Source organism: Corvus kubaryi, unplaced genomic scaffold (assembly GCF_017639235.1).
Source record: "Corvus kubaryi isolate FWS band 111438036 unplaced genomic scaffold, C.kubaryi_AGA036_p1.0 137, whole genome shotgun sequence".
NCBI lineage: Eukaryota > Metazoa > Chordata > Aves > Passeriformes > Corvidae > Corvus > Corvus kubaryi.
In genome coordinates, this window is record NW_024580671.1 from 19,041,389 (window position 1) to 19,065,752 (window position 24,364).

Here is a 24,364-nt window from a genome sequence, read left to right on the forward strand (position 1 = left end):
GTTCTGCAGCACATAAAATTTGTCTTTATTTGTATGTCTCTTTCTGTGGGAATGAAAAAAAAAGATGTTTCAGTGCCATATCTTTGAAGAAAAATGTCTTGAAGAACAGTATGACTCACTAACAACCCTACAGTAATTCATAACCAATGTTTGCACATTAAGTGCTTTCCCTGACAAGTACTACAGAAATGAAAAAGGCCAGTAAAAAGGAAGATGAGGAGAGGTACCAGCTATCTCAGCTTAGTGTGGTCCTTTCAGAAAGTTACAGCAGGACTTAATAGAGAAACACCAGTTCTGGTGCCAAGATTCCAAGGGATAATTATTTCAGATCTTCACTTCTAGAATCCTTCCCAGTACATATCTGCCTATTTGCTTAAATGTCTGTATTTTTAAATCGTTTAAAAAACCCTCCTCCCATAGGTAATTCCTGAAGGCTTCTTTAGGCAAATTGATGCAGTGGAGTGAATCATAATACTATCACAATGCAGGAGTCCAAAGCAGAGCATTTGCTCTGAATTTTCTTCAATATCTTCATAGAAACAAATGGAGATAAAAATATAAGAATTAACAGGGTGTACCATTTATATTATTATATGTGGTCTGTTCTTGTTTCCTCACTGCTGAGAGTTGGCTTACTGCTTATACAAATGAACAGTATAGCATAACATAACTCAGAACAGAACAGAATGATCATCTAGTCTGCGTGTTGCAGGACTAGTCTACCTGCCTAATGACAAAAAAGTTAAAACATGTTATTGAGGGCATTCTACATAAGCCTCTTAAGCACTGACATGCTTGGGTCATCCACCAACTCTCAAGGAATCCTGTTCCAGTGTTTGATCACTTTCTCAGTAAAGATATTCTTCCTAATGTCCAGTCTGATCCTCCCCTGTCACAGCTTTGAACCATTCCCATGTGACCTGTCTCTGGATACTCAGGACTAAGAGATCAGCCCCTCCCTCTCCACTTCCCCTCCTCAGGGAATGGTTGCCTTTGTTTTAGTCTTGTTCGTTCAAGCTGTACACTTTTAAAATCCGCTGGATACAAGCTATAGACCCTCCCTTGTTGGGGAAGATGAAACAGGAAAGCCTTATAAATATGATTGCCTGACAAAAGATTTTGGGAATATGAAAAATATAAGCGACATCGAAATGAAAGCCGCTTTTGAAATACCAAGTCTTAGTTACTGAACAACTGGAAAACAATGGTATGGCCGACTGAAGGTAATCCCCTCTTGATTGAACAATACCCTCTCCTTGCAGGCAGGTCCAAGGGTCAGAGCAGACCCTACTAGCTCAGCAGAAGGGGTCCAAAGAGTAGTTTTTAGAAGTTAAGATGTAACACTCTATGGTAATATAAGAACTCTTATAGGCTGTATGTAAATGCAATAGGATTTGTCTCTTGTATTAGATTGGTTAGTGACAATTAGAATATTCAGTACAGAAGATGATTTATTGTATTGTAACCAGAACTTCAGACACTCTTACTCTCACTCTCTCTCTTACTCTTACACACTCTTACTCTCTCTTCACACACACTTCTTCACTCTCATTCCTCTCGCTCTCTCTCTCTCTTACCCGCTTACTCTCTTGCTCTCTTGGGCCTGCTCAGAGCTGCCAGCTGCAGCTCTAAGCAGTGCCCCTATACCCACGCCCTTTGCAATAAACCGCATGTTCCAAGATCTGACTATAGAGATCTCTCGTCACCGTCTCCGACCGTCTACGCCCGGTCCAGACCGAACCCACCCCCAGAGTGCCCGCACTCCCTCACCACACCAAACCAGGCGTGTAATTGGGGGACCAATGAGACCAAGTGTAAGCTATTGTAGTGATAAGTGGAAAGAGGAATGAGAGAGAAACGTGGCTAGAGGCTGGTTCACATCACCTCGGATCTACTAATCTCAGAGGAACCTGAAAGCAACAAGGATCCTTACTAAATACTATCAGTTTGTTTTGGGAAATCCACACCTCTCACTTCCACACTGCCATTAGCTGATGTAGATAAACAAATGGCATCCTTGACTACTTAATGCCTGTGAGACTCTCATCACTCAGATGATTTCAGGTATAAAGCAGCAGGTGCACTGCTGCTGTGCCTTGCTCTGAGTTTCCTCATAGCAGAAGGCAATTACCTAATGTCTGCACCTTGGGCATTCATCAGTGTTGTATGGATTGAGCCCCAAAGCACACAACAGAGCTCCAGAGAGATCAACAGAACTTTCAGAATAGGAGCAGGAGCCAGACCTGTAAGACTTGGATTCAGTTAAGCACAACTCACTCAAATGCACAGGAGAAGAAAATAATGTTACATTCAGCACTGTCACTCAGAAAGAAGAAAATGCTGGGCCCCACCACCAGGATGAGAAGGAATGAGAGAAGTAACATGGGTTTCACAGACACAATTCCATATTTGTTGCTAGAGGGCGAAGACAGCAAGAGGAGGTGGCAAGACAAAGACAGTTTATTTCGTGCCCTATTGAATTACATTTCTGAATCAAACAGGAATAAAAACTTTGCAGAGTGACTAATTTATGTGGAACTAAATTCATCATTGCAAATGTAGGTACGTTTTATACTGTATTCATGAAGGCAATTTCTGAGGAATGACCTCAGCAAGCAACGTAACAGCAAGAAATTTCTAAGCGCTGTACTTTGATGGAAGTACAAGATGGAAGTGGCAAGAAGTACTCAAGACAATGATATGGAGAAGGGGCAAAAGGACACCAATAGAAACCTTTCATGAAGAAATCAGATTGAGCCTTAATCAAAAGAAATCCCTTAGTGTGTTGCATGAGAAAGTCCATTATGAACAAGTTGAAGAAACTGTGAGGTGACAGAGGTGTAGACACAGAAATAAGACTGAAAGCCTTTTTTCTTTTAGTCTTCACTACTGCTATCAGTTGTTGTTTGCTGTTCATATGGCACCACCGTAAAGGTGAAAAAGATATATAAGCCAGACAGGTAACAGCCAGGAACCCTAGATTGTAGGGACCAGTGTCTGTGCTGAGAGGAACATGTTTTCTGTACATTTGATAATTGAAAAAGAGCTAAGCAGACATGGTCATGGAAAGAAGAAAGTGCAAGTTGAACAGACCACACATCAGAAAAGACAGCTGATTAAGTTCTAGTGAGGTAGTACTAGCTTGTCTTTAGCCCAATTGTGCTTCAGATGAATTATTTCTTAATCTTGCTGTTTACAAGTGTCCCTGTAACATGAAGAATTGCCCGCATTGCCACACACTTAAATCAGACTACACAGCATCATCAGTTCTAAAGGATTCACTGCCCTGTTAATGGTATAAAGTGAAATTCTTTTATAAAATAAACATTGTCTTGTCAAATCTACATCACTGGGGTACTTTTTAGACTAGATATACTATTATTGTTTGGAATTTTCCACCATATGGGCTGGCAGATTTCTTTCCATCATCAGTTGGCTGCAGTTCCTAATCAGAAGGAGAAATCACAGCACTGCAGGTTATGGAAATGATGGAAAATTCCATCATTTCATAAGTGTAGTAACTGATGGGAAAGTGATTGCTTTTCCTAACTCATGTTTGGGTCATGAAACAATGACTGCAAAGTTCAGCTTTTGACAATTGAATACTACGTTACTCCTTTGCAAAACACTGCACTCCTGTCTTATTTTGTCTCTCACTTTGTTTTACTTCTTTAGGTAAAATTCTGGCCTTGCTGTAGGCAGATTTAATTGAAGCAAGGATTTCAGACCTTTTTTCTTATAGGTCAGAACTGTAAAGAAAAAGTTTTCTATCTCAAGCATTTTCCTTAACAATTACTTGACTACAGCACATAGTTTAAATAAATAATTTAGCATATACTCACTTCATCCCTGCACTGTTGTAGGCATCAAAAATAAGAACAAGATTTGGTCCACACTTGCATTAGAAATACTGTATTGGAAACTTGGTTCCACCACAGTTACTTTTAATCCAGTAAAATATAGTGCGCTGCCTCACAGAATACAATGAGCTGCATTGTATTCAATGTCTGGGAGGCCGAGGTTTTCCACAGGTAGGGTAATAAAATTGTCATGAAACACACCTGACGTCCAGTAAATGCTGTGAACTGGAACTATGTAAATGCCACTGAGATTTCTAAATAAAGCCACATATTTAACATACAGTTATCACAAGAGTCAAAGTTGGTCAGCAAGCACGTGAGGCACTTGCACTGCAAACTGATAGAGTCTCAGTTCTAACAAAGCCCAGGTAGAAGTGAACCTCAGACTTAAATCTCCACCAAGAATGCCTCGTTATTCTACTTCCAAGCTTGGGACAGTACTAAGTGTCTTCTGCTACACAATGAAAAATATTATGCAATGAACAAATACCGGGTCTTTCAGATGCAAGAATTAGAAAGCCTACAGAAGCGTGAGTCTACACACTGCCTAGCACTGAGCAGCTAGGCTGTTTGCTACTACCCAAGTATGTGTATAGTCTGTCAGTCACAGCCTTTTGTAGCCAATGGTACCAGTACAGGAAGTCTCAGAGGACCTGAGTAACACAGAAGAACATATTTGCTGTAGATACTAATTGATCTTCTGCTTGTTTCACTACGTTTGTGTAGTCTGCTGCAGAGGGGTAGAAAGGTGACTGAGTTCTGGGCGTTGCCAAAGACTCTGTGGAAGTCTGACAGTTGTGCAGGGACAGTCTTTGAGGGCTGAAAAGCTATACATGGTAACCATTCAAAGTTTCTGCTCTGCTCAGAGAAGGCTCACAGGTCAGGAAGGGCAGAATCATTGTAGAGAGTTCCCAAGAAACTGGAAACCCTTGCCAAGGAGCAGATGAGAAAGGAAGGCTCTATTGGAAGGCAGGCTATAACCCCGTCCACAGACAAGAAAACAGTATCGTAACTACCTGGGGTCTACACAGTGTTGAGAGAAGTAATACACTTAATCCAGGCAATATATTATTTTCTTCCATGTTTCTGTATTTCCAGAGATGGATGAAGTAAATAACTATTTCTTTTTAATATGCTGCTGTTGGGGTCTCCTCCCCTGCCATGTAGCCCTGGGAGATGGGCCCTGGGGGGGAGGCACGGGGTTTCCCTGCCCCTGCTCAGTCTCATTTCCCATTGGTTGGTTTGTGTTTCCCGGTGTGGCCAAGGACCCTCGGGTCCCGTGACTGCAGAGTTCCTGAGCTGAGCCCCGGCCATGCGGCTGGAGAAATAAACATCCCTGAAACATCTACCATGAATCTGTCCATATATACTTCCTTTCCACGGGACTCCTGGTTTGATATATGCGTGTTACAGTAATCCCCGCTGTAACAAACTGGTGGAGGAATGCAGGCAAGACACCGATCCCTGAGGAAGATTCGTGAGTAAAATAACCACTCTTGAACTCTCTCTTCTCATCTTGGTTTGGATATTCTCTCTGGACTATGGAAGAATCGTGGGAAATGGGGCTCTCTGAGCCACAGAGAAAAATGTATCTAGAAGTAAAAGGAATCCTTGAACAACAAAACAAAAAAGTAATGCAACCGGGAGATCTAGAACATTTTTTCATCTGGCTTTTCAAAAGGTTCTCCTATATTTCTCGAGATTTACGTTTTGATATCGAACCTCCTGTATCTTGTGAGGGGTGTTTCTGGGACGAGATCTGGGATAAAGTGGGATCAAAGAGAAGCTTTCCGTGCATACCTTATAATCAGGGAAGCTCTTGAGGAGCATTTGTATGGTCCCATTACCCCTAAAGCAGAGGATCCTACTTATCCCGTGGCCGAGGCCGCGCGGCCGCCATCCCGGGAGCACATGACATGACTGCAGCCGTGCCAGCGGAGGTGCCTGTGCTGGATGTGCCCTGCCCCCTCGGGAGTGCGCGCCTTATCGCGGACCCCATCCCTGTCTCGGGGTCCCCGGCCACGCGACCGCGAGTGAGGGAGCGATGCTGCAGGTGCCGCGGGTGCCGTGGGTCACGAGCAGCCAGGAACCGGGCATCAGCGTGGCAGGCCGCTCTGAGCACACGGCTCGGAGAGCCCTGCAGAGGGAGAAGCGGCGGTTTCCACAGCGACACGAGAAGCCGCGCAGCACCGAGCTGAAACGGGGCCCCACTCAAAGCAGCATGGAGTTTGTGGAGCGGAACCGCTCAAAGGGCACGGAGCCAGCGGCGATGGCAACGCGGGGCCGCGCAGAGCCCAGACACGCGCCGGAGCAGCGCCGCTCGGAGGGTGCGGAGCAGCCGCAACGCGGGGGCCCGGCCGAGACATCGGAGCTGGCGAGGCGGCGGCCACGCAGGACCAGCAGCCACAACAAACACGCAAGCACGTGATAGGAGGAGTTGTAGCCACGAAAGTCACAGGAACTGTGAAATGGTACAATGTAAAAAACAACTATGGATTTATAACACGAGATAATACAGGGGAAGACCTATTCATCCATAGAACTGCCATTAAAAGGAATAACCCTAAAAATTACCTGCAAAATGTAGGAGATGGAGAAGTTGTGCAGTTTGATATAGTGCAAGGAAAGAAGGGTTTACAAGCAGCAAATATTACTGGGCCTGGAGGTATTCCCGTCAAAGGCAGCCGTTATGCACAAAATTATAAACAATATCCATCCCAGCAATTTCCCTACCCACAGCCTACTTCCCCCTTTTACCCTATACCCAATATGAACCCCTTCCTAAGTTTACCCTATCCCCAGTTTATTCCTAATCCGTTTTTCACCCCATGGCTTCCCTATACAATTCCATTTCCCTACAATTCCTCTCCGATGCCGAGGGGGGGACGAAAAGGGGGAGGGAAGAAGTTAAACCCTCTCCTGCCTCAGTTTCCCCACAAAGCATGCCCGGAGAGTTCTGTCTCCCTTCTGTCAGCCCTAAGATGTTCCACAGAATCTGTTTGGACATTTAAAGATTCAGGAGGGTGGCTTGTTTTGTCCTGAAACTGTTCTTGTTATCCAGTCGTTTTCATTCTCCTTTTATTAAAATAAGACGGGTGAGATGTTGGGGTCTCCTCCCCTGCCATGGAGCCCTGGGAGATGGGCCCTGGGGGGGGAGACACGGGGTTTCCCTGCCCCTGGTCACCTTTGTTTCCCATTGGTTGGTTTGTGTTCCCCGGGGTGGCCAAGGACCCTCGGGTCCCGTGACTGCAGAGTTCCTGAGCTGAGCCCCGGCCATGCGGCTGGAGAAATAAACATCCCTGAAACATCTACCACGAATCTGTCCATATATACTTCTTTTCCACGGGACTCCTGGTTTGATATATGCGTGTTACAGTAATCCCCGCTGTAACATGCTGCCTACTAGCACTGTATGTATCTTCTCCTGCTGACTCTTTGAGATATGACAAATGGGGGTTCAGTAACCAAGAGCAGTCTAAGAGGATGCTGAATGGGTGTATTTAATCCAGAAGGAATGGGAGTGCTTATCCTTCAAGGCTGTCATTAAGGACACTGAGCACGGTCAGAGGCATGCTGTTTCCTAGATCCAAGATGGGCAGGACTGGAGGATCTGCTGGAGTCACTGGCTACCCCTAACAGCTAAATAAAACAGACCAGGAGCTTTCTTTGTTGGAAGGCAAGTAGCATTGTAAAGTCACACTCACATGGATAAACACTCTTGCCTCCCAAAACATGGATGACCTTTTCCATACTGTCTACTGGAAACAGCCCCTGGGCTGTAGTACACCTAGAACATGTGCAGTCATTGTCTGGGAGAGTTGACACAGGAAGTGTGCTAGCAAACAAACAGCATGGATGGCTTGAGCCAAACCTGTGCCGTGGTCCCTTTTATTTATAAAAGAGGCTTAACCATGGAATCAAGTCTTGCTATCACTATGTTGCTCCTCCAGAGAGTAAGCTTCCTTCAAATCCATTAGATTGGTTGTTACCACCACTGCTATTAGAAGAGTTGAAGAAAATCTACACCTTTGAGACCTGAAAGTCTCATTCCAAGGCTGAAAGAGAAATCTGAGCTGTGGAAGTTGTGGGCAAGTGAAATCGTACTGCTTCTGTTGAAGACTCCATACACTAGGAGAGAATGACAGTGTTCGCTGTAAGAGAGGATGCCTGTCTCAGATGTGATAAACAGAAAAGCACAATTCAAATCATTGATAGACATCACTCTTCGGTTCAGTGAGAGCCACCACCAAAACCATCCCTTGTGAATTGATGCATACATAATGGAATATCTGTGCTGAAAAACTGTGCAGAAAGATCAGATCTGATAGCCAAGTGATGCAGAATAGATTTGTTGCTACAGAGATAAATATAATTATCTGGGATTGTTTGTATGTGATAGCAGAGATAAGAAAGATGATGACTATAACATTTTCATTGCACAGGGGAAGAGAAGTGCACTAAGAAGACAACATTTCCAAAATCAAATACTCTTACATTAAGCAATACCTATACCAGATTAAAATATAAAAATTCTAATTTGCATTTCTAAACACACAAAGCTGGAAATGGTTTTAACTTGGCCTTTTTGAAAATTATGGTCCCAAAAATCCCTTGAGGGTTTGGAGACGTTTGACCCTGTTTCAGCTCGAAAGCACTGGCATCAACTAGAAAGAGCCCCAAAAAGTTTGCCACTGCTGTGAAGGGGAGATGTCTGAAGATGAGCTCCCCTCCCACTGTATGTGTACAACAGAAATCAGGTGGCTTTTTCTTTCAGAAGTGGTGCAGAAATTACCTTTCTGATTAATTTCCTCTCTAATTCAGATCTCTGTCAATAGGTAATTAATCCTTACAGTAATTTTATTCTGTCAGATGATCTCTCATCTGCTGAACTGTCAAAAGATTGTTGACTTCACATGGCTTTCAAACTGGATGACGCAGTTAGAAGTCTGATTTACAGAAATTAGGTTTCAAACCAGATGACGCTGTCTGAGAAGGGTGCAAAAATTCTCTAAAGAGAATTTATTGTTTTGACTTAGGTACCAAATTACAGATTACCTCCTCATACACGCCGAACAAATCACTCCAAGCAAAGGGTTATGATGGTGATGATGATTTATGGCTTTAATTTCTGGGAGACTATGCACTCAGATCTGGGTGATGTTTCCTGGCATTGGAGTCACTCAACATAGCAAATATTTTTCAAAGCTGCCTTAAACAATTTATGAACTTTAATGCCTTTTTTAAAAGTAATTAATGCATTTGTAAGTCTAAGGAGACAGACTTACAGCTGTGTCACACGTTTTGGCAAGTTTCTGTCACTCAGCTGAACTGCAGCAGAGACCACATTTATATATATGTACATTCTTTGTGATTGTCCCTCAGTTTCATTGAAATTCAGTGTGATGGCTTTCCAGCTGGTATACATTTGTGCAGGACAAGTGGGCTCAAGTGTGCTTTTGTGCTGCTCATTCCCTCTCTGGGTTTTACTGACCTCATCTAAAAGCTGATCATGATTGAAATAATGAGCAGGAATTTATTAGCACATTTTGGAAAACCTTTATTTCTTCCCTCTTAGAAGAAGTACGAAGCTTGTTAGATACGGTCTGAATTTTGCACAGCCAGTCTGGCAGCTGTACTTGAGTCCCTGACTTAGATTATAGTGAAAGTCTTACTGAGTGTCCCTTGCCTCAGTGCAAGACTATAATTTTTATTCGTAACACCCACTTCCTCTGAGACTTTGGACAGGTAGAACTGTGGCCTTTGTGCCTTTATTTGTTTCAAAGTTTTCAAAGACAGAACAGAAACAGATGTTCACAGCAGATCTATGACTGTGTCTTATGGCACAGCCTTTCTCTTATGGTCAGCCACATGCTTATGATGCTCTCTTAGATCATAAGATTTAAACTTTAACCCCTTTAAAAAGTGCAGTGTGCCTAAGAGCATGAGAACAGCTAAAACCAAAGCTGACTCACCTGTGCCAGCTCCCTGCCCACCATCTCCAGCATTCAGAGGCAGTGATGCATGCTACAGGAGGCGTATCAGCAGTGTGGAACAAGTGTTCAGTGACACTGCATCGGCATTCTGTCCTTGGCACTTGGCATTCCCATCCAGGTGCTGTTGCAGGCATATGCCAGTGGAACAAGAACAGTGACAAATGCACCTCAGAGTAAGGAGGAATTGTCCACTGTCCAGGTTATGTGGGTTTTTGGTGATTTGGGGTGGGAAAGAGTTCACAAAGATCTGAATACGTTAATGCTCTGGTTTCTCTGTGACCATGTTTATCTTCCCAAATGCTTTGCATTCGCATAGTCCTTCTGTCTTCTCCTCATCAGACTGCTCCATTCTCTCTTAGTGATATCTCCCAGAAACACCATTAGATTGTTTTGGGGAGTGGTCCCCAGCGCTGCCACACAATCTTGTGTGAACTCGTCTCAAGCAGCCACCAGCTTCATTCCCTTTCACTCCTGTGCAGCTGGGGCCCCCTTCCTCCATATGAATCCTCTAGATGCTTTAACAACACATTTGAATTTAGGGGAAGCCCCAGTGCAGAATGCATTGGGAGCATCCTTTGGAGAGGAACATTTTCCTTCTATGCCAGAAAATTTATTTTCCCCTCCTTTAAAGGGAGTGGGGTAAAAAGTATGTCTGTCTTGTCTACAGACAATCCAATCCCATGGAGACAGAAGTCATTTTAACTACATAAAGAGGTCAAGAGAACTTAAAAACAAAAAAATATTGAAGGAGGGAGTGTGTGAAGCCTGGCCTACCTTAGGTAGACCCCTAAGAGGCCTCCCAGAGCCTGCTGTCTATAGGCTGACCCAGCAAAACCTGCCCAACAGCACACTCATGGTGTCAAAGATGTGAACACAATCATTTCCCTTATTGCTGATTGTGTCTAGTAGGAAGAGATTTTATCAAAGCTTTCAGTACTGGTGTAACACACGGAGATACCGAGGAAAATGGAAAGGGCAGAGACTGCTCATTCACAGTTTTTAGTGCAATTTAGTCCTGCCAAATTTCTCAAAACTCCTTAGATTTGCTTTTGTTTCACATGGTATGTAGTTGTTTGGGTGACGATTCAAGTGCAACTTGTCTATTCATTATAAGCATGTGTTTCTTTACAATTTTTACCATCTAAACTTTTTCCATATTTATATAAAATAGTCTTCAGTTCCAGGTTTATGTGGTTTCCTGAAATATGTGTATTCTTACTAACGTATTTTTTGGTGAAAATACCACAGATACATATTTATGTGTATAATTTCAATTACAGGGTGTTCTCTTAGGCTGTGAAATGATTTTCCAAGTAGAGCTCTGTAAATAGTATTTTTTTTCTGATTTGCTAGCTCAACCAAATGCCTGAAAATAAAATTAACTTCGAGTCAGCCCAAGTCAGCCAAACAAAATAAAACACAGTTCAGCTAGGGGGAAAGAAATCCTAAAGGGAACAGGATTCAGCTTCCTGGAGTTTGTTTGGCATTTTTAACATTTTTTTTTAAATTAAACTCAGTGAATGTCTTTGGAAGCATTTACTGACGAAGCAAGAAAACCTGCTTTTCCTCACATTCCCTGGACTGCAGAGGGAGCTGAGGGAAGGCGAGGCGGATTCATTCCCGACTGCAGCATTCTATCGGCGTGGCTGATGTCGGGCAGAATGGAGTGGGGGGTTTCTAGAAGTCAATTTAAAGAAGGAGGCCTAACAGCTGAAATAATTTGCCGTAAGGTTATTTGGGTTTAAAAAAATAGTAATAATTTCGTTGACAAGATTTGAGGTTTTCCACCTAAACGTGGGTCACATTTAACTTCTCCGTGTGCTCGGGCCGGGATGACGCGGGCAGGTGCTTCCCCCGGGGTGCGCGGGGAGGGGGCCGCGGGGCGGCCGGAGCTGCCACCTCGCTTTTCGGGCTGCGGGGCGAGGAGCGGGGCGAGGGGCGGGCTGGAACCGGGGCGAGGCGCGGGCGGAAGCCGGCGGGTCTGAGGGCGGGTCTGGGGGCGGGTCTGAGGGCGGGTCTGACGGCGGGTCTGAGGGCGGGTCTGACGGCGTGTCTGCGTTGCAGATCTTCGAGTGGTGGTACTTCCGCAAGTACGGCACCTCCTTCATCGAGCAGGTCTCGGTGAGCCACCTGCGCCCCCTGCTGGGCGGGGTGGACAACAGCGCGCCCAGCGCCGCCAGCGCCGCCGGCGGGGACGCGGACTCGAACCGCCAGAGCGTCTCAGGTGAGCGGCACAGCGCCGGCGGCGGCCTTGGGCTCCTGCTCCGGCCAAGTAAAAGGCGGAGCTGCTTCTTTAATTGCTAATTGCATCCTTCCAAATTCATGCGGTGTGTTTTGCGCAGGCTGCGTGGTTAATGTATTTATTTTCTCCTTGTTCTGAAAACCCTGCGAAATAGTGCGTGCCCTTTCTGCAGTATCCTTTGTCCAGCGAAAGGGCTGCAAAGATGATCAAGGGGCTGGAGGCCTTACGAGGAAAGGCTCAGGGAGTTGGGCCTGTTCAGCCTCGAGAATAGACAACTGAGAGGGGACCTCATCAATGTCTATCTGCAGAGAGGGTGTCAATGGGACGGAGCTTGGTGATGCTGAGCAATAGGACAAAACGCAGCAGGCAGAAACTCATGCACAGAAAGTTCCACCTGAGTATTAGGAAGAACTTCTTTACTGTGCAGGTGACTGTGCACTGGAACAGATTGCCCAGAGAGGTTGTGGAGTCTCCCTCACTGGAGATATTCTAGAAACATCTGGATGCAATCCTGTGCCATGTGTTCTGAGATGACCCCACTTGAGCAGGAAGGTTGGACGAGGTGACCCACTGTGGTCCCTTCCAACTCAACCAATTGTCTAATTCTGTGATTCTAAAGGCAGGTAGTATTTTTACTGGAATGATTTTAAGTAATAACAAAGTTGTTAAAAATCAGACAAAGAAGTCAGAAATGTCCATCTGGTTTTGCATCACTTTGTTTTTTAGATAATGTAAATAGTATGTAAACAACATTTGGATTTCACTTCAGTAAGTGGAAGCATGGCGACTTTTAACAGCTTAAGGGCTAGTTATGTTCCTAACTCTGCTACGGATTTGATTTGCAACTTTGGGCAAGTCCTAACATAGACAGGCGTTTTTAAAAGGCCTCCAGTTTAGGAGGCATGATTTCAGGCATTTGTGACCTGATTTTTACAAGCTTCCAGGCATTCACAGCCCCTACAAGTTTCAGTGCAAGGAGTGAAGGTGTGTGACCCTAAGCCATTCAAGCCTGAGGCACTTTTAATCAGGTGCCTGGTTGCCTGGGCGATGGTTCCTCTGAGAGACAGGCCAGCCTGCCTAAAATGAATCAGCCCCCCAAGCACTGAAATCTGTGGACTGAAGGAGCCCCAGGGGAACTTGACTCCCTACTAGGGTGACTTAGCTGCCTGGGGAGAAGGAATTGAAAAATTAGCCCATGAGTGATGAAAATGCTGCTATGCTATTGCTTCTGGCTTGAGTGGGCCTTACTCACCGTTTAAAGTCAGGGCAGGAGCATCTGGGTTTGAGTTCCTCATCTGTAAAATGAAGTTTATGTGTCTCTGCCCTAACTTGGCTTACAGGCCATAATCTTAATATTGGAAATTAATTAGGGCCCCTAGAATCAATTACAATTTTATTAAATTTATTTCCTCTGCAGACTTTTAGAATATATCAGAATTTACAAGTGAAGAAAAGTGAATGAAAAGAAAAAATTCACTTATGGAGGAAATATTGTTCAGCAGCTGAGCTGCCTATGTCTGTACCTGGCAGATTTTATTTCTGCTCTTCAGTGTGCATGAAAACAAACAAACAAAAATTAGCTTTGAACTCACATGTTAAATAAAATAGGTGGCCTCACAAAACCTTGTTTTTTACTGAGTCATTAGGGAAGGCTTCATATAGCACAGCAAATTCAGCTGTTGTCATTCTCATCTGAAGAGAGGCTGTGAATAGCGGCACTGCATGGTTCAGGATATTAGATTTGGGTGAACTGGCAGAAAGCATGGGATGGCTTGGAAACACCTGTGTGCACTCATCAGTGTGCTCAGTCACACTTCAGCAGCTCCTGTAATTTTAAAGAAGAAGGCACGGTATTTTGACTAATGAGGTTCACACAAGCATCTTGGCTTTTCTGGTACAAAGAAATAGTCAAGGAGTGTGTTTGCTTTCAGTGCATTGACACTGAGCTGGGACTCTCGGTGTCACTACACAGTGTGTGTGTATGGATAGCCTGTTATTTGTGCCTTCAGAAAGGTATCAGTGCTCAAAATGTGATCATTGAAAAAGTCTCTGAAAGGTTAAAATAAGGACATAGTTATATTATTGGTTTGTAATACGACAGAAAAGGCAACCTTTTTGGTTTACTATGCATTTACACTGGGATATTTCTTTTACTATCCAACAAGGTGGAGATGGCTTTTTCTCTTGGCTCAGCGTGTGTTCCTATATAGATGTTTGACTAAGATAGAATGTTGCAGTAGAAACTTTTGCCTTTAGAAAGGTAAGAAGAATGATGTTGTACTGAGACCGTGGTGTTAGCAGGTACCAAGACAAAAGGAACAAGAGAACACCATGTTTAACTAGGCAGACAGATGCTAAAACATCCCCAGGACATGAAGGTGGTAATAAAAGGCCTTCTTTACCTTCTCCTTTTGTTCCCCAGTTCAACCTTTCCCTGCTACTGTGCCAAAATACCACATACTTTGATAAAGCATAACGACCTGAATTCAAATAAGATGAACAAAAAGTGTCACTGCAATCACACAGTTGTTACCTAATCTCATTGGCTGCAGAGTAAGTCAAGACATTGAATTACACCTCTGGAACTGAGAAGTCTGATGTTGATTTAATATTTGCAATGGTTGGAAAGTCATATTATGTAAAAACTGTCGGATTGAAGCTTGTCAAACAGCCATACCCTCTGGCTGCACAACAGAGCAGCTGAATGTCGATCAGGCACTTCTGCTGAGTAAACCAGGGGAACTTTCTAATATTAGCTGCCTGCTGAAATGGATGGTTGAAAGATACACTCTTAAAGTCTGCCTGTTCCTCTGTCTGTTCCATGCACTTGCTGGGTAGGCAGTAAACTGAGGGCCCACCTCCTATTCCACTTGACTAGTTTCTGTGTTGCTGAGGGTTGTCCTTATGTTACTGTGAATAATTTATGTAAAATGCTTTCTGTCCATGCCCCATTCCATAAGAAAAGAGGAGGACTTGACTTGCTGTTCAGTACTTCTTTTTTTAACAGAACAGGCATAAAGGGAACAGGCATATTGTTACCATAAAGATACCCTTCTGACTCAATATTCTACCAGAAAACTGTTGGTTTGATCTCTTTAGAAATGATGTCACAAAATTTCATAGGGAGGAATGTGCTGGTTAACTTTTTTTAGTGGAAAGCAGGTGATGAAATGCTGGAGGGCCAGTGCTACTGATGAGTTTTTGCAGAGCACCATGTGAGGGGTCATCCAGTAGCAGATTTGTGATGGAATGACATGCTGTCTCTCAGTGAGTCTTTATGCAAATAGTGGGGTTTATTCTGGTCTCACCTTCACTGGAGTGAATTGTCTTTGTTGAAATTAAGAAAATTAATCTGGTGTTAAATTAAAGGAAAAGCCAGACTCAAGACCTCACTGTTCCAAAGGCTATACAATTTGATTATATTTTTTTTAAATTTTTGCCTTAAATTACATTGTTGATTTCCATATCGCTTACTTCTTGCAGTGTGAAAAATTCACCATTTTTCCCCCTGAGGGAAATTTATAAAATGTTTTTAATATTCTGAAACCTTTGCAATGCAACCAACTTTTCTCTGCCAATCAATTTCAGCATCTGCTTGTAACTTAAGTAAGATCAGCAGATGTTTCCATGGATTTTTACTCCACAAACTAAGGAGGAATTGAATTTGGCAACTGTAGCTGAGATTCTCCGTGATTTACAGCATTATCTGGACAGTGGTGTTTTTCCAGGGAAATAACAAGTCTGTAGAGACCGAGTTAATTGCTGTTTTTCAGTGCAATAACCCAGTGTGATCCCTCTTCAGTTCTGCATTATGGTAAATGTGAGTCCTGGCACAAATCAGTATTATCTTTTCATGTGGCATTTGGGGCTTTGTTAGTGGTTATTTGTCTGGAATGATTGCATTTGTTGACACTAATTTATAATTAAATTATTATTTAAGAAAGGAAGAACTACCTTCAATGCTATTGATGGGTTTTTCCATTTGCACCTATTAAAAATAAGTCATTTGATAAGGCTCATTGTATGGTAACTGATGTTTTTTATAAACCTCAAGTACCATTGTAATTTGGGAGAGATTCATTATGTGTGTGTCTGCTTCTTACAGAATGCAAAGTCTGGCGAAATCCTTTAAATCTGTTCAGAGGAGCTGAATATAATCGGTAGGTGCTACAAAATTACAGTTTTCAGGCACAGTACTGGCTTAAGGAGCTTAACTGTACTTTTCCATTAATCTAACTTAAGAGATGAAAAAACAAAATCCACTGGGTATACATGCACTCATCTCAGTTTTTCTCTAATTCATAAAATGTTTCCAAATGAAAAGGAATTTAAATTCATGCTGATGCACTTGTTATTTCTCCAATTTTTGGCAACCTTATTAAAAACTATGGAGAAACCTAAGTGTGTTGTACCTGGTGTTAATGCAGCAATTCTGTTCAAATCCATTATAGCAAACAACCTAATGAATTCCATATAGGTTTCATGGAGTCCTAAGGTTTGAATATATGTGTTACCAAGTTGCAGTGTGTATTTTTCAGCATCCTCATTAGCTTAGGTTCAGCTACCATTGCTCCATCACAGTACAGTGAAGTGCAATGTATATGGATTAGAAGATTGGCCAGGTGAACTTATTTGGCCATGCCCATCTCAAAGGTCTAGGATTCTTTTCTGGATTCATTTTGGCATGTGTGACCTCATTAACCAAAATGTCTTCTTGTTGACATGTTTGCAGGTATACATGGGTAACAGGAAGAGAACCTTTGACTTACTACGATATGAATCTTTCGGCACAGGACCATCAGACATTCTTTACATGTGACACAGATCATTTACGGCCTGCAGATGCTAGTAAGAGACCTTGTGAACAAATGCTTTTGCTAATAGGTTAATGGCTGATTTAAACTGATGCAGGAAAAATGCAGTGAGACATCAGTTCTTTCGCATAGATAAGAAAAGGCAGAAGTTTATCATGCTGAGAAAGCCATTATTGTTGAATTTATAGAATTCTAGATCTGAACAAGTGTCTGTATATGTAAGCTATCTAATTTATGTTGCTGTGTTGTTCTGCTATGTTGCTGAAGTTATTCAAGGTACCATTTTAAAGTGTAAAGGCTTGTTCCTTTCCTTCTCTTTCTTGCATTGGCTTCAAACATATAGTTTAATTTGCCTCCAGCTGCAGTGTAGTAGGTTGAGTTACATTATCCAGGTTCTGTTTAGTCTACGCTGACAGGAGAGAGAGCTGATGTAAAATTTGAGGCCTGTGTTTCATTCCCTGAAATGAAGCTCTGTAAAAAATGAGAATGGCACATTTACAACTGACTTTGTATAAGCAGCTTTAGTTGTGTTAAGCCTGTACTGTGAAGTCCACATGCAGACTTTGATTGTACTAAAAATGTACAACAATGATTTCAATCATTAGAATTTGCCTCTGAAAAAATAAATCTTTGGCTCTTAGGAAGGGAGAGATACTAACAGTTGGATGCTTCATTCTGAAGGCATAATTACTGTGCTTTTTTTGACACATGAGAAACATGAATTCTGTTTTCTGAACTCAGTGGTGTAATTATGAGGTGGTAATATTAGCCTGGAAGTTGTTTCCATTTAACATTCACGTAAAGCAACAGCACAATAAGGAGCTAAAATAAGAATCCCAACTATCCCTTTATTGTTTTTTTCCCTGTGGAATCTACTACACCAAGAGAAAGTAGCTGCTTGTCACCTCTATACTTGGCAGCACAGACAGCCTGATGTCTCAGCCAGACTTTCTCCTGGAAAAAGGTTTAATTAAATGAAAGAAGAAAAAGTGCTGAGTACTTGGGACAAAAGCTCCTGTTTGTTATGTAATTTTTTGAATGATCACTGAGCTATATGAAATACTCTGTAGTGAGTCAGGCTGAGACCAATAAATTCTGTTGTTATGGTGCAGTAGATTCTCCTTGTTAATCCTGTAATAACTGATATTCCTCTCTTCTCCTTTGTTTATTGAATAGTAATGCAAAAAGCCTGGAGAGAGAGAAACCCTCAAGCCCGAATTTCTGCAGCACATGAAGCTTTGGAATTAAATGAGTGAGTGACAACAACATTAACATTTATTTCCTTTTAAAAATCCATTTGATGATATTTTAAGGCAGGGGGTTTGCTATAGTAACTTCTAACCATGATTACAGGCCTGTCAAAGGAAGGCCTACAACAGAAGGAAAACAGCACAGCTGCATGTTGTGCTAGCTACCCAGAAGATCCTTAGGGTAATGATGACAATGGGAGTCTTCTCATTGATGTCAGCAGGCTTTGGAACAGCATAGAAAAATGTTAATTAAGTTACCTCCTGATGAGCATATGAAATATGCATTTATGGGATGGAGAGCTCCCTTTTGGATTTCTCAGTCATCAAGAACAGAAGCAAGAAAGAAGAGACTCATAAACACATTCTAAAATATTCATTTCATAGTACAAGAGAATATGATGTAATTTGCTGTGACCTTTGGTCTTTGAGTCCATTACTTATTTTTTTAATGAGAAGCGTAGTATTTTGAGATCCCACAATAAACTCAGTGCTGTGATGATTTACTGGCATGGCAAACCGTATAAATGTTGCTGACATGCATAAAGGGAATCCCTTAGGTTACTGAACTGAGATTACTGCATTTTAGAATTCCATAAACTGGCGCTTTACAGATTGTCCTTCATGTGTTTCATCAGAAGAAGAGAAAGAATTGTTTCTTCTTGTACAGTGATTTAACTGAGAGACCATGCAGCATAAAAGGGTGAAATGAGCTATTAGACTGTCCCACTCACACTTCACAGAATTACAGAATGGTTGAGGTTAGCAGGGGTCTCTGGAGGTCAGTATCCAACCCCTCCCTTCAAACAGGGCCACCTGTTTGCACAGGACCATGTCCAGCAGGTTTTTGAATATCTCCAAGGAGGGAGACTTGACAACTTCCTTGGACAGCTTGTGGCAGTGCTCAGTCACCTTTACAGTAAAAAAAGTGTTTCTGAGGTTCAGGGGGAACCTCCTGTGTCTCATTTTGTGCCCATTGCCTCTGGTCCTGTCACTGGGAACCACTAAAAAGAACCTGACACTGTCCTCTTTGCCCCCTCACTTCAGGTATTTACAAACTTTGACAAATTCCCCCCAAAGCCTTTTCTTCTCCAGAATGAACAGCTGCAGCTCTCTGAGCCTTTTCTCATATGTGAGATGCCCCAGTCCCTAATCACCTTTGTGGCCCTTCATTGGCCTCTCTGCAGTATGTGCATGTCCCTCTTGTACTGAGGAACTCAAAACTGGACACAGCACACCCACACGTGGCCTCATCAGGGCTGGCTAGAGGGGAAGGATCACCTCCCTCACTAGTGGAAATACCTCTAGTGCAGGTCTGCTGCAGGGGCACGTTGCTGTTTTGGTTTTTGCTTGGTCTGGGTTGGGTTTTCTTTGTTGTTGTTTTAGCTCTACAACTACATTTATAGTCCATTCTTTTTATATTCCAATTAAATGCAGTTCTGTTGATTCCTTTATGCTATTACAGTAAAGGAAACAGTTTATATTAAAACAATAGTGCATAAAACTAGTCTTGATTTCCAGAAGGAGTTGTAGAGATGTAGGCTTAGTGAGACAGTGCTTTACTTTCTGGGACAGCTGTCAGTAGGTGTACTCACGGGCTGAGTGATATAGTACCTAAAGATGAGAGTTGTGGTGTTGTTGACAGAATATTTATTTGATGCTTCCGGCCCATCGTGGTTGGAGGCCGCTGCGTCCTCCTGGAAAGCATCCCAGATGAGGCTGCTTTGGCTATGCACCACACCAGCACTCAGCCTCCGCCCAACAGCGCTGGGCTATGCCCACAGAAGCCACGCACACGTACACCACCGGAAAGTTGCTGAGTGTGTCACCAAGAATAAAGAGGCAGCAGGGGTCCTTCACACAGAGTTCCACAGGAGGTTACTGCCGTGGAAGGGTTCTGAGGGTGAAGAGCCAAGAATACAGGAGGGCCCAGGGTATGAGGGTGACATGGGGCAGAGAGAGGGCCAGGGACCAATGGAGAAAGAGCCAAGGGGAGGAGCCTAGGCGGGGCCAGGGTACACAACCCAAGGGGGAAACATGGAGGGGGGAGCCAAGGACCAAGAGCTAATGGGAAAGCGTGGAAGGGAAAACATTCCAGGACATGAACTTATAAGGGGTCCAGGGGGTGGAGAGTTAGCAAACCAATCAGGGTAACAGAACTGGGGTACATTAACAAAAAGTGACAGCACCTTGGGAGAGGCGCTTTCGATCACCCTGCCTTAAGGCTTACCCAAGGGGGTTGATTCAAACTTTGGGGCTGTCTCGCCATCCCCAGGCCCCCCAGCTCACAGGCTGCCTCTGCCACAGGGGCAGCCACTGCAACATTTATTCATCAGAATAATTCATCAGAAAGGTACATGGACAAAATTTCCTTGCCTCTGTATTTAGCACATCCTTTCCAGTCTGCATGTCTTCATACAGTTTTTATGTCATGGACCTTTCTCATGGTTTTTCATCTGATATTTTTGCAGGTGTGCTACTGCTTATATTCTCTTAGCTGAAGAGGAAGCGACAACAATTGTAGAAGCAGAGAAGCTGTTCAAGCAGGCTCTGAAAGCTGGAGAGGGCTGTTACAGGCGCAGTCAGCAGCTACAGCACCACGGTGCCCAATATGAAGCCCAACACAGTAGGTTTCTTAGGAGGGAGAGAAGTTCCAAGGAGTTCTTTGGATTTGGGGGTTTGGTTTTTTTGTTTTCCCCCTAAGAACTAATCACTCAGTGTTTGACATTGGCTAAAATATGGCCCTAGAGCCAGACTCTTCTGTTTTAGTGTTTTTGCTTGATACTGTTGCTGAGCTATCAATGCTCAGATTACAGACATACCTTTATTTTGTAATGGCAGAAAATATTGTAGCATGTACTTAACAGAAAAGAAAAGGTATCAGAACCAAAGAGATATAATATTCAGAAAAAGCTGGACACCATTTAAGGAAGTTACCTTTAGCCATTTTTCAAACCCGGGTTCATGTTGTGAAAAGGCAGTAAAGAATGGTGGAAACAGGAGTGAAGTGATGCTTTGCCTGCTTTTTTCCATCAGCTCTGAGGGTAAATGCTTACACTGTTGTTCCGTGTAAAAGTTAATGAGACCAATTAGCCAGTGGGACATTTGAAGTTAGTTGCATTTGTTAAGAAAGGTCACAGAAACAAAAATTAACAACTGAAATAATAAAGTACTTTAATTGAAAGTCTAGATTTTTATTACTTTTAAAAAAACTTTGAATAAGCATGTCTATCTGCTGTTTTATTTATTAAATACTTCTAAAATCTAAGAAAGTACAATCACTGACAGTAAATGACCAAAAAGATAATAAAACAAACAGTCAAGGTTATTTCTAGACTACAATGGCTACCTTAGGCAAAAATAACACCAAATAATTACATAAATACAATCACTAGCATATTTTTGGTCATCTTCAGGTTTCTTAGGACCTAAATTCACAGCCTCTGGCTATCTTACATAATTTGAAGATTACTGATAAAAACTGCACATAGTAAAATTGTCTGTGCTCCCTGATTTCAAAAGTGTCTGCAAGTCTATACCTGAAAACCTGAGGTTTCATAAAGCTTGGGGGTAGTATTTTAAGCATTTGTTGGTTGTAAAACTATATTTAGGATGATTTGTTCATTTTTGCTGGAAGTGAAAATATAGAGTAGCTGAACCCTTGAAGCAATTTTTGTGCTGTAGCAGGTTTATGGTTGTCTATGAAACCTTAATTTGTGGACTCAATCCATCCTGAGTGCAGCAATTCTATGAAGAGTACACAGTAAGTAGTTAGTAAGCACTCCCATGATGTTTTGTCCAAGGTAACCTGAGAAAGTTTGTGCAGGCAGATACAAGTATGGTATTTCTGTAACCTGTGTGTGCCAGATGGCTACTGTCATCATCAGGTTTGACACCCTGAACCTTCAGTACTTCAGCAGAGGAAGTAACCCATTGAATCACAAAACTGAGTGCATTGTCACAGAGCAGGGAGGCTGAAAAGTGACTGCCAGCTCTGGCTGTGTCTTCAGGAGGATCTTCAGGAGGGGCTAGATCATCCCACATCTCTGTACCACCCGGTCTCCCCTTGAAAATGTCAGTGTGCACCCACAGAAATTAGAGAAGCTCCAGCCTCAGATGTTGCCTTGGACACAGGGGCTTCATGTAGAATTCTTTTGATTATATGCTGGACTTTTGCATGGTTTACAAAGGTGGAGAGGAGGGACTGTGGACACATGTGTTGCAGTTCCATGGTTCTGAGAAGTCTTGGAGTCCATTTCTGGTCTTCAAAGTGGATTCTGGGATGAAAAGTGGGCATTTCATCTTTTAAAGGTGAAAAGCACTGTAATCTCTTAAACAGTAACATATTATTCTATGTTTCTGTTTATTCATGTGTTCCACCTCCTTCATAGCATATTTTGTTAGACCATAAATTTTGAGAGTAAATAATGACTTTGAGTACCCAACTTGCCCTCTTTCAAAAGGTGCTAGTTTATAGAAAGTAAGGGCAATCTTATTTTTAAGGTTGCTCATGTTAGGCATCCCAAGTCATTAGTAACCTCAGAGAATTTTGGCCTGAAAGATTATCTTGATTTCATAGTAAGTAAATGCCTTTTGACAATTCCTGCTCAAAATCCTGAAAAGAAGCTTAACCTGAAATGTATACCTCATAGCACACTACATAAACATGTTGAAACAGATGTAACTAATAAATTGTGTATTCAATATATAGGAGTCAATAAAGAGATAAGGAATTAGGTAATACAGAATACAGCTAAAGAAATTCTTCCCTCCCTTATTTATCTTTTTCCTCTAAAGTAAGTCCTTTCAACCTGCTGCTTAATCTATTCGAAAATTTTAATCACAGCTTTAAAACGGTTCATAGGTACTTGGAATGTTTTCAGCACATGTTGTTCTTATTATGAAAGGCTTGAAAATTTTAGGAATAGGCTAAAATCTTTACAGACCAGATGCTATACACAAAGATAATTTGTAGCAGGTGTCTTACATTTTCATGATTCAGTAATTTTGTAGATGGTTATCTGCCCGCTCATTTCCTGTTAGTCCAGAAGCATTTTAAGAGTTCACATTCGAAGTGAATGAGGATTGAAAGGAGTAAGAATTCTCCAAGAGAATAATTATCACCGCTGTTTAGTTTCTGTTGTCTTTGCTGTTAGGGAATCTTCTAGCACACAGGACTGTCATATCTGAAACATGTTAATTTGCCATCCATAATTTGTGGTGTGAGGAATTTGAAGATGGCAGTTGGGTAATGAGTAAAGGCTGTAAACAGAAAGTTCAGTGTATACTTACCTTCTAATCATTAAGAAAAAGATTGTTAGAGGATGAGGATTTGCTTTAATACTTCTTGTTGTACGTAATAACTGTACCTTCAGATCTGCTTATATTTCACCAGTGCAAGGCCAACTCAAGAGTACTTATTTATACCACTGTAAATCTGGATTAATTCCACTGATTTCTGTAATGCCACATCTAAATCTTCAGAATTTGGTAACTTTTTATCAAATTCTTGTGAAAGCATTGGTGGTAGCGAGTAAGAAAAAAATTGAAAGAAAACTGTGTTTCCTTTTGTATTGGAATACTATAAATGAACCTTTGTTTTATCTTTTTTATCTTAATGCTCTTTCTTTTTCCTCTTGTACAGGAAGGGACACCAATGTGTTAGTATATATTAAAAGAAGGCTGGCAATGTGTGCAAGGAAACTGGGGAGGACCAGGGAAGCAGTAAAAATGATGAGAGATGTGAGTTTGTATTTCTTTCACATGTGATATTTGCATAATAGTAGTATAGAAATTATACATTTTCTTGCAAGTTAGCAGCCATTCCTGCTTCATTCAGCACTGCTGTTCTTTTGTATGTATAATGTGCATAAAGACTAACTTAAGTGATCATTTATTTATAAGGTTATAAAAGCAGCATCAAATACCAAATGGACAGTTACCCCTGCAGACTGAATTTTCCATCCTGGTACATGTGCAATGAAGTTCAGTCTTTAATTATTTGATCATGAAGTTAGTAACATTTTTTTTCTGAACCATGTAGTGAATGCTGCTAACTTCATAAACAGATCTTAAGTATTCTGTTTTCTCCTTCAAAACTGCAGTTTGGCTCTGTGCATTGTTTGCATCACACTATTCAGATATGAGGACAGTGTTATTTATTCATGCAAAACCTATCACTGAAAAGTCAAACCCCAAGTAATGAATA

General features: G+C 42.1%; 1 protein-coding gene across 2 annotated transcripts in view; it reads left to right on the plus strand.

The window, feature by feature from the left end:
* ST7 (suppression of tumorigenicity 7) overlaps positions 1 to 24,364 on the plus strand; it is a 143,113-nt gene that overhangs the window by 75,771 nt on the left and 42,978 nt on the right. For both annotated transcript variants that reach the window (XM_042018085.1, XM_042018086.1), the window contains exons 3-8: positions 11,918 to 12,077; positions 16,201 to 16,255; positions 16,828 to 16,943; positions 18,086 to 18,161; positions 20,628 to 20,782; positions 23,801 to 23,898. In XM_042018085.1, the coding sequence (XP_041874019.1) occupies positions 11,918 to 12,077; positions 16,201 to 16,255; positions 16,828 to 16,943; positions 18,086 to 18,161; positions 20,628 to 20,782; positions 23,801 to 23,898 (660 nt within the window). The remainder of the gene's footprint in view (positions 1 to 11,917; positions 12,078 to 16,200; positions 16,256 to 16,827; positions 16,944 to 18,085; positions 18,162 to 20,627; positions 20,783 to 23,800; positions 23,899 to 24,364) is intronic.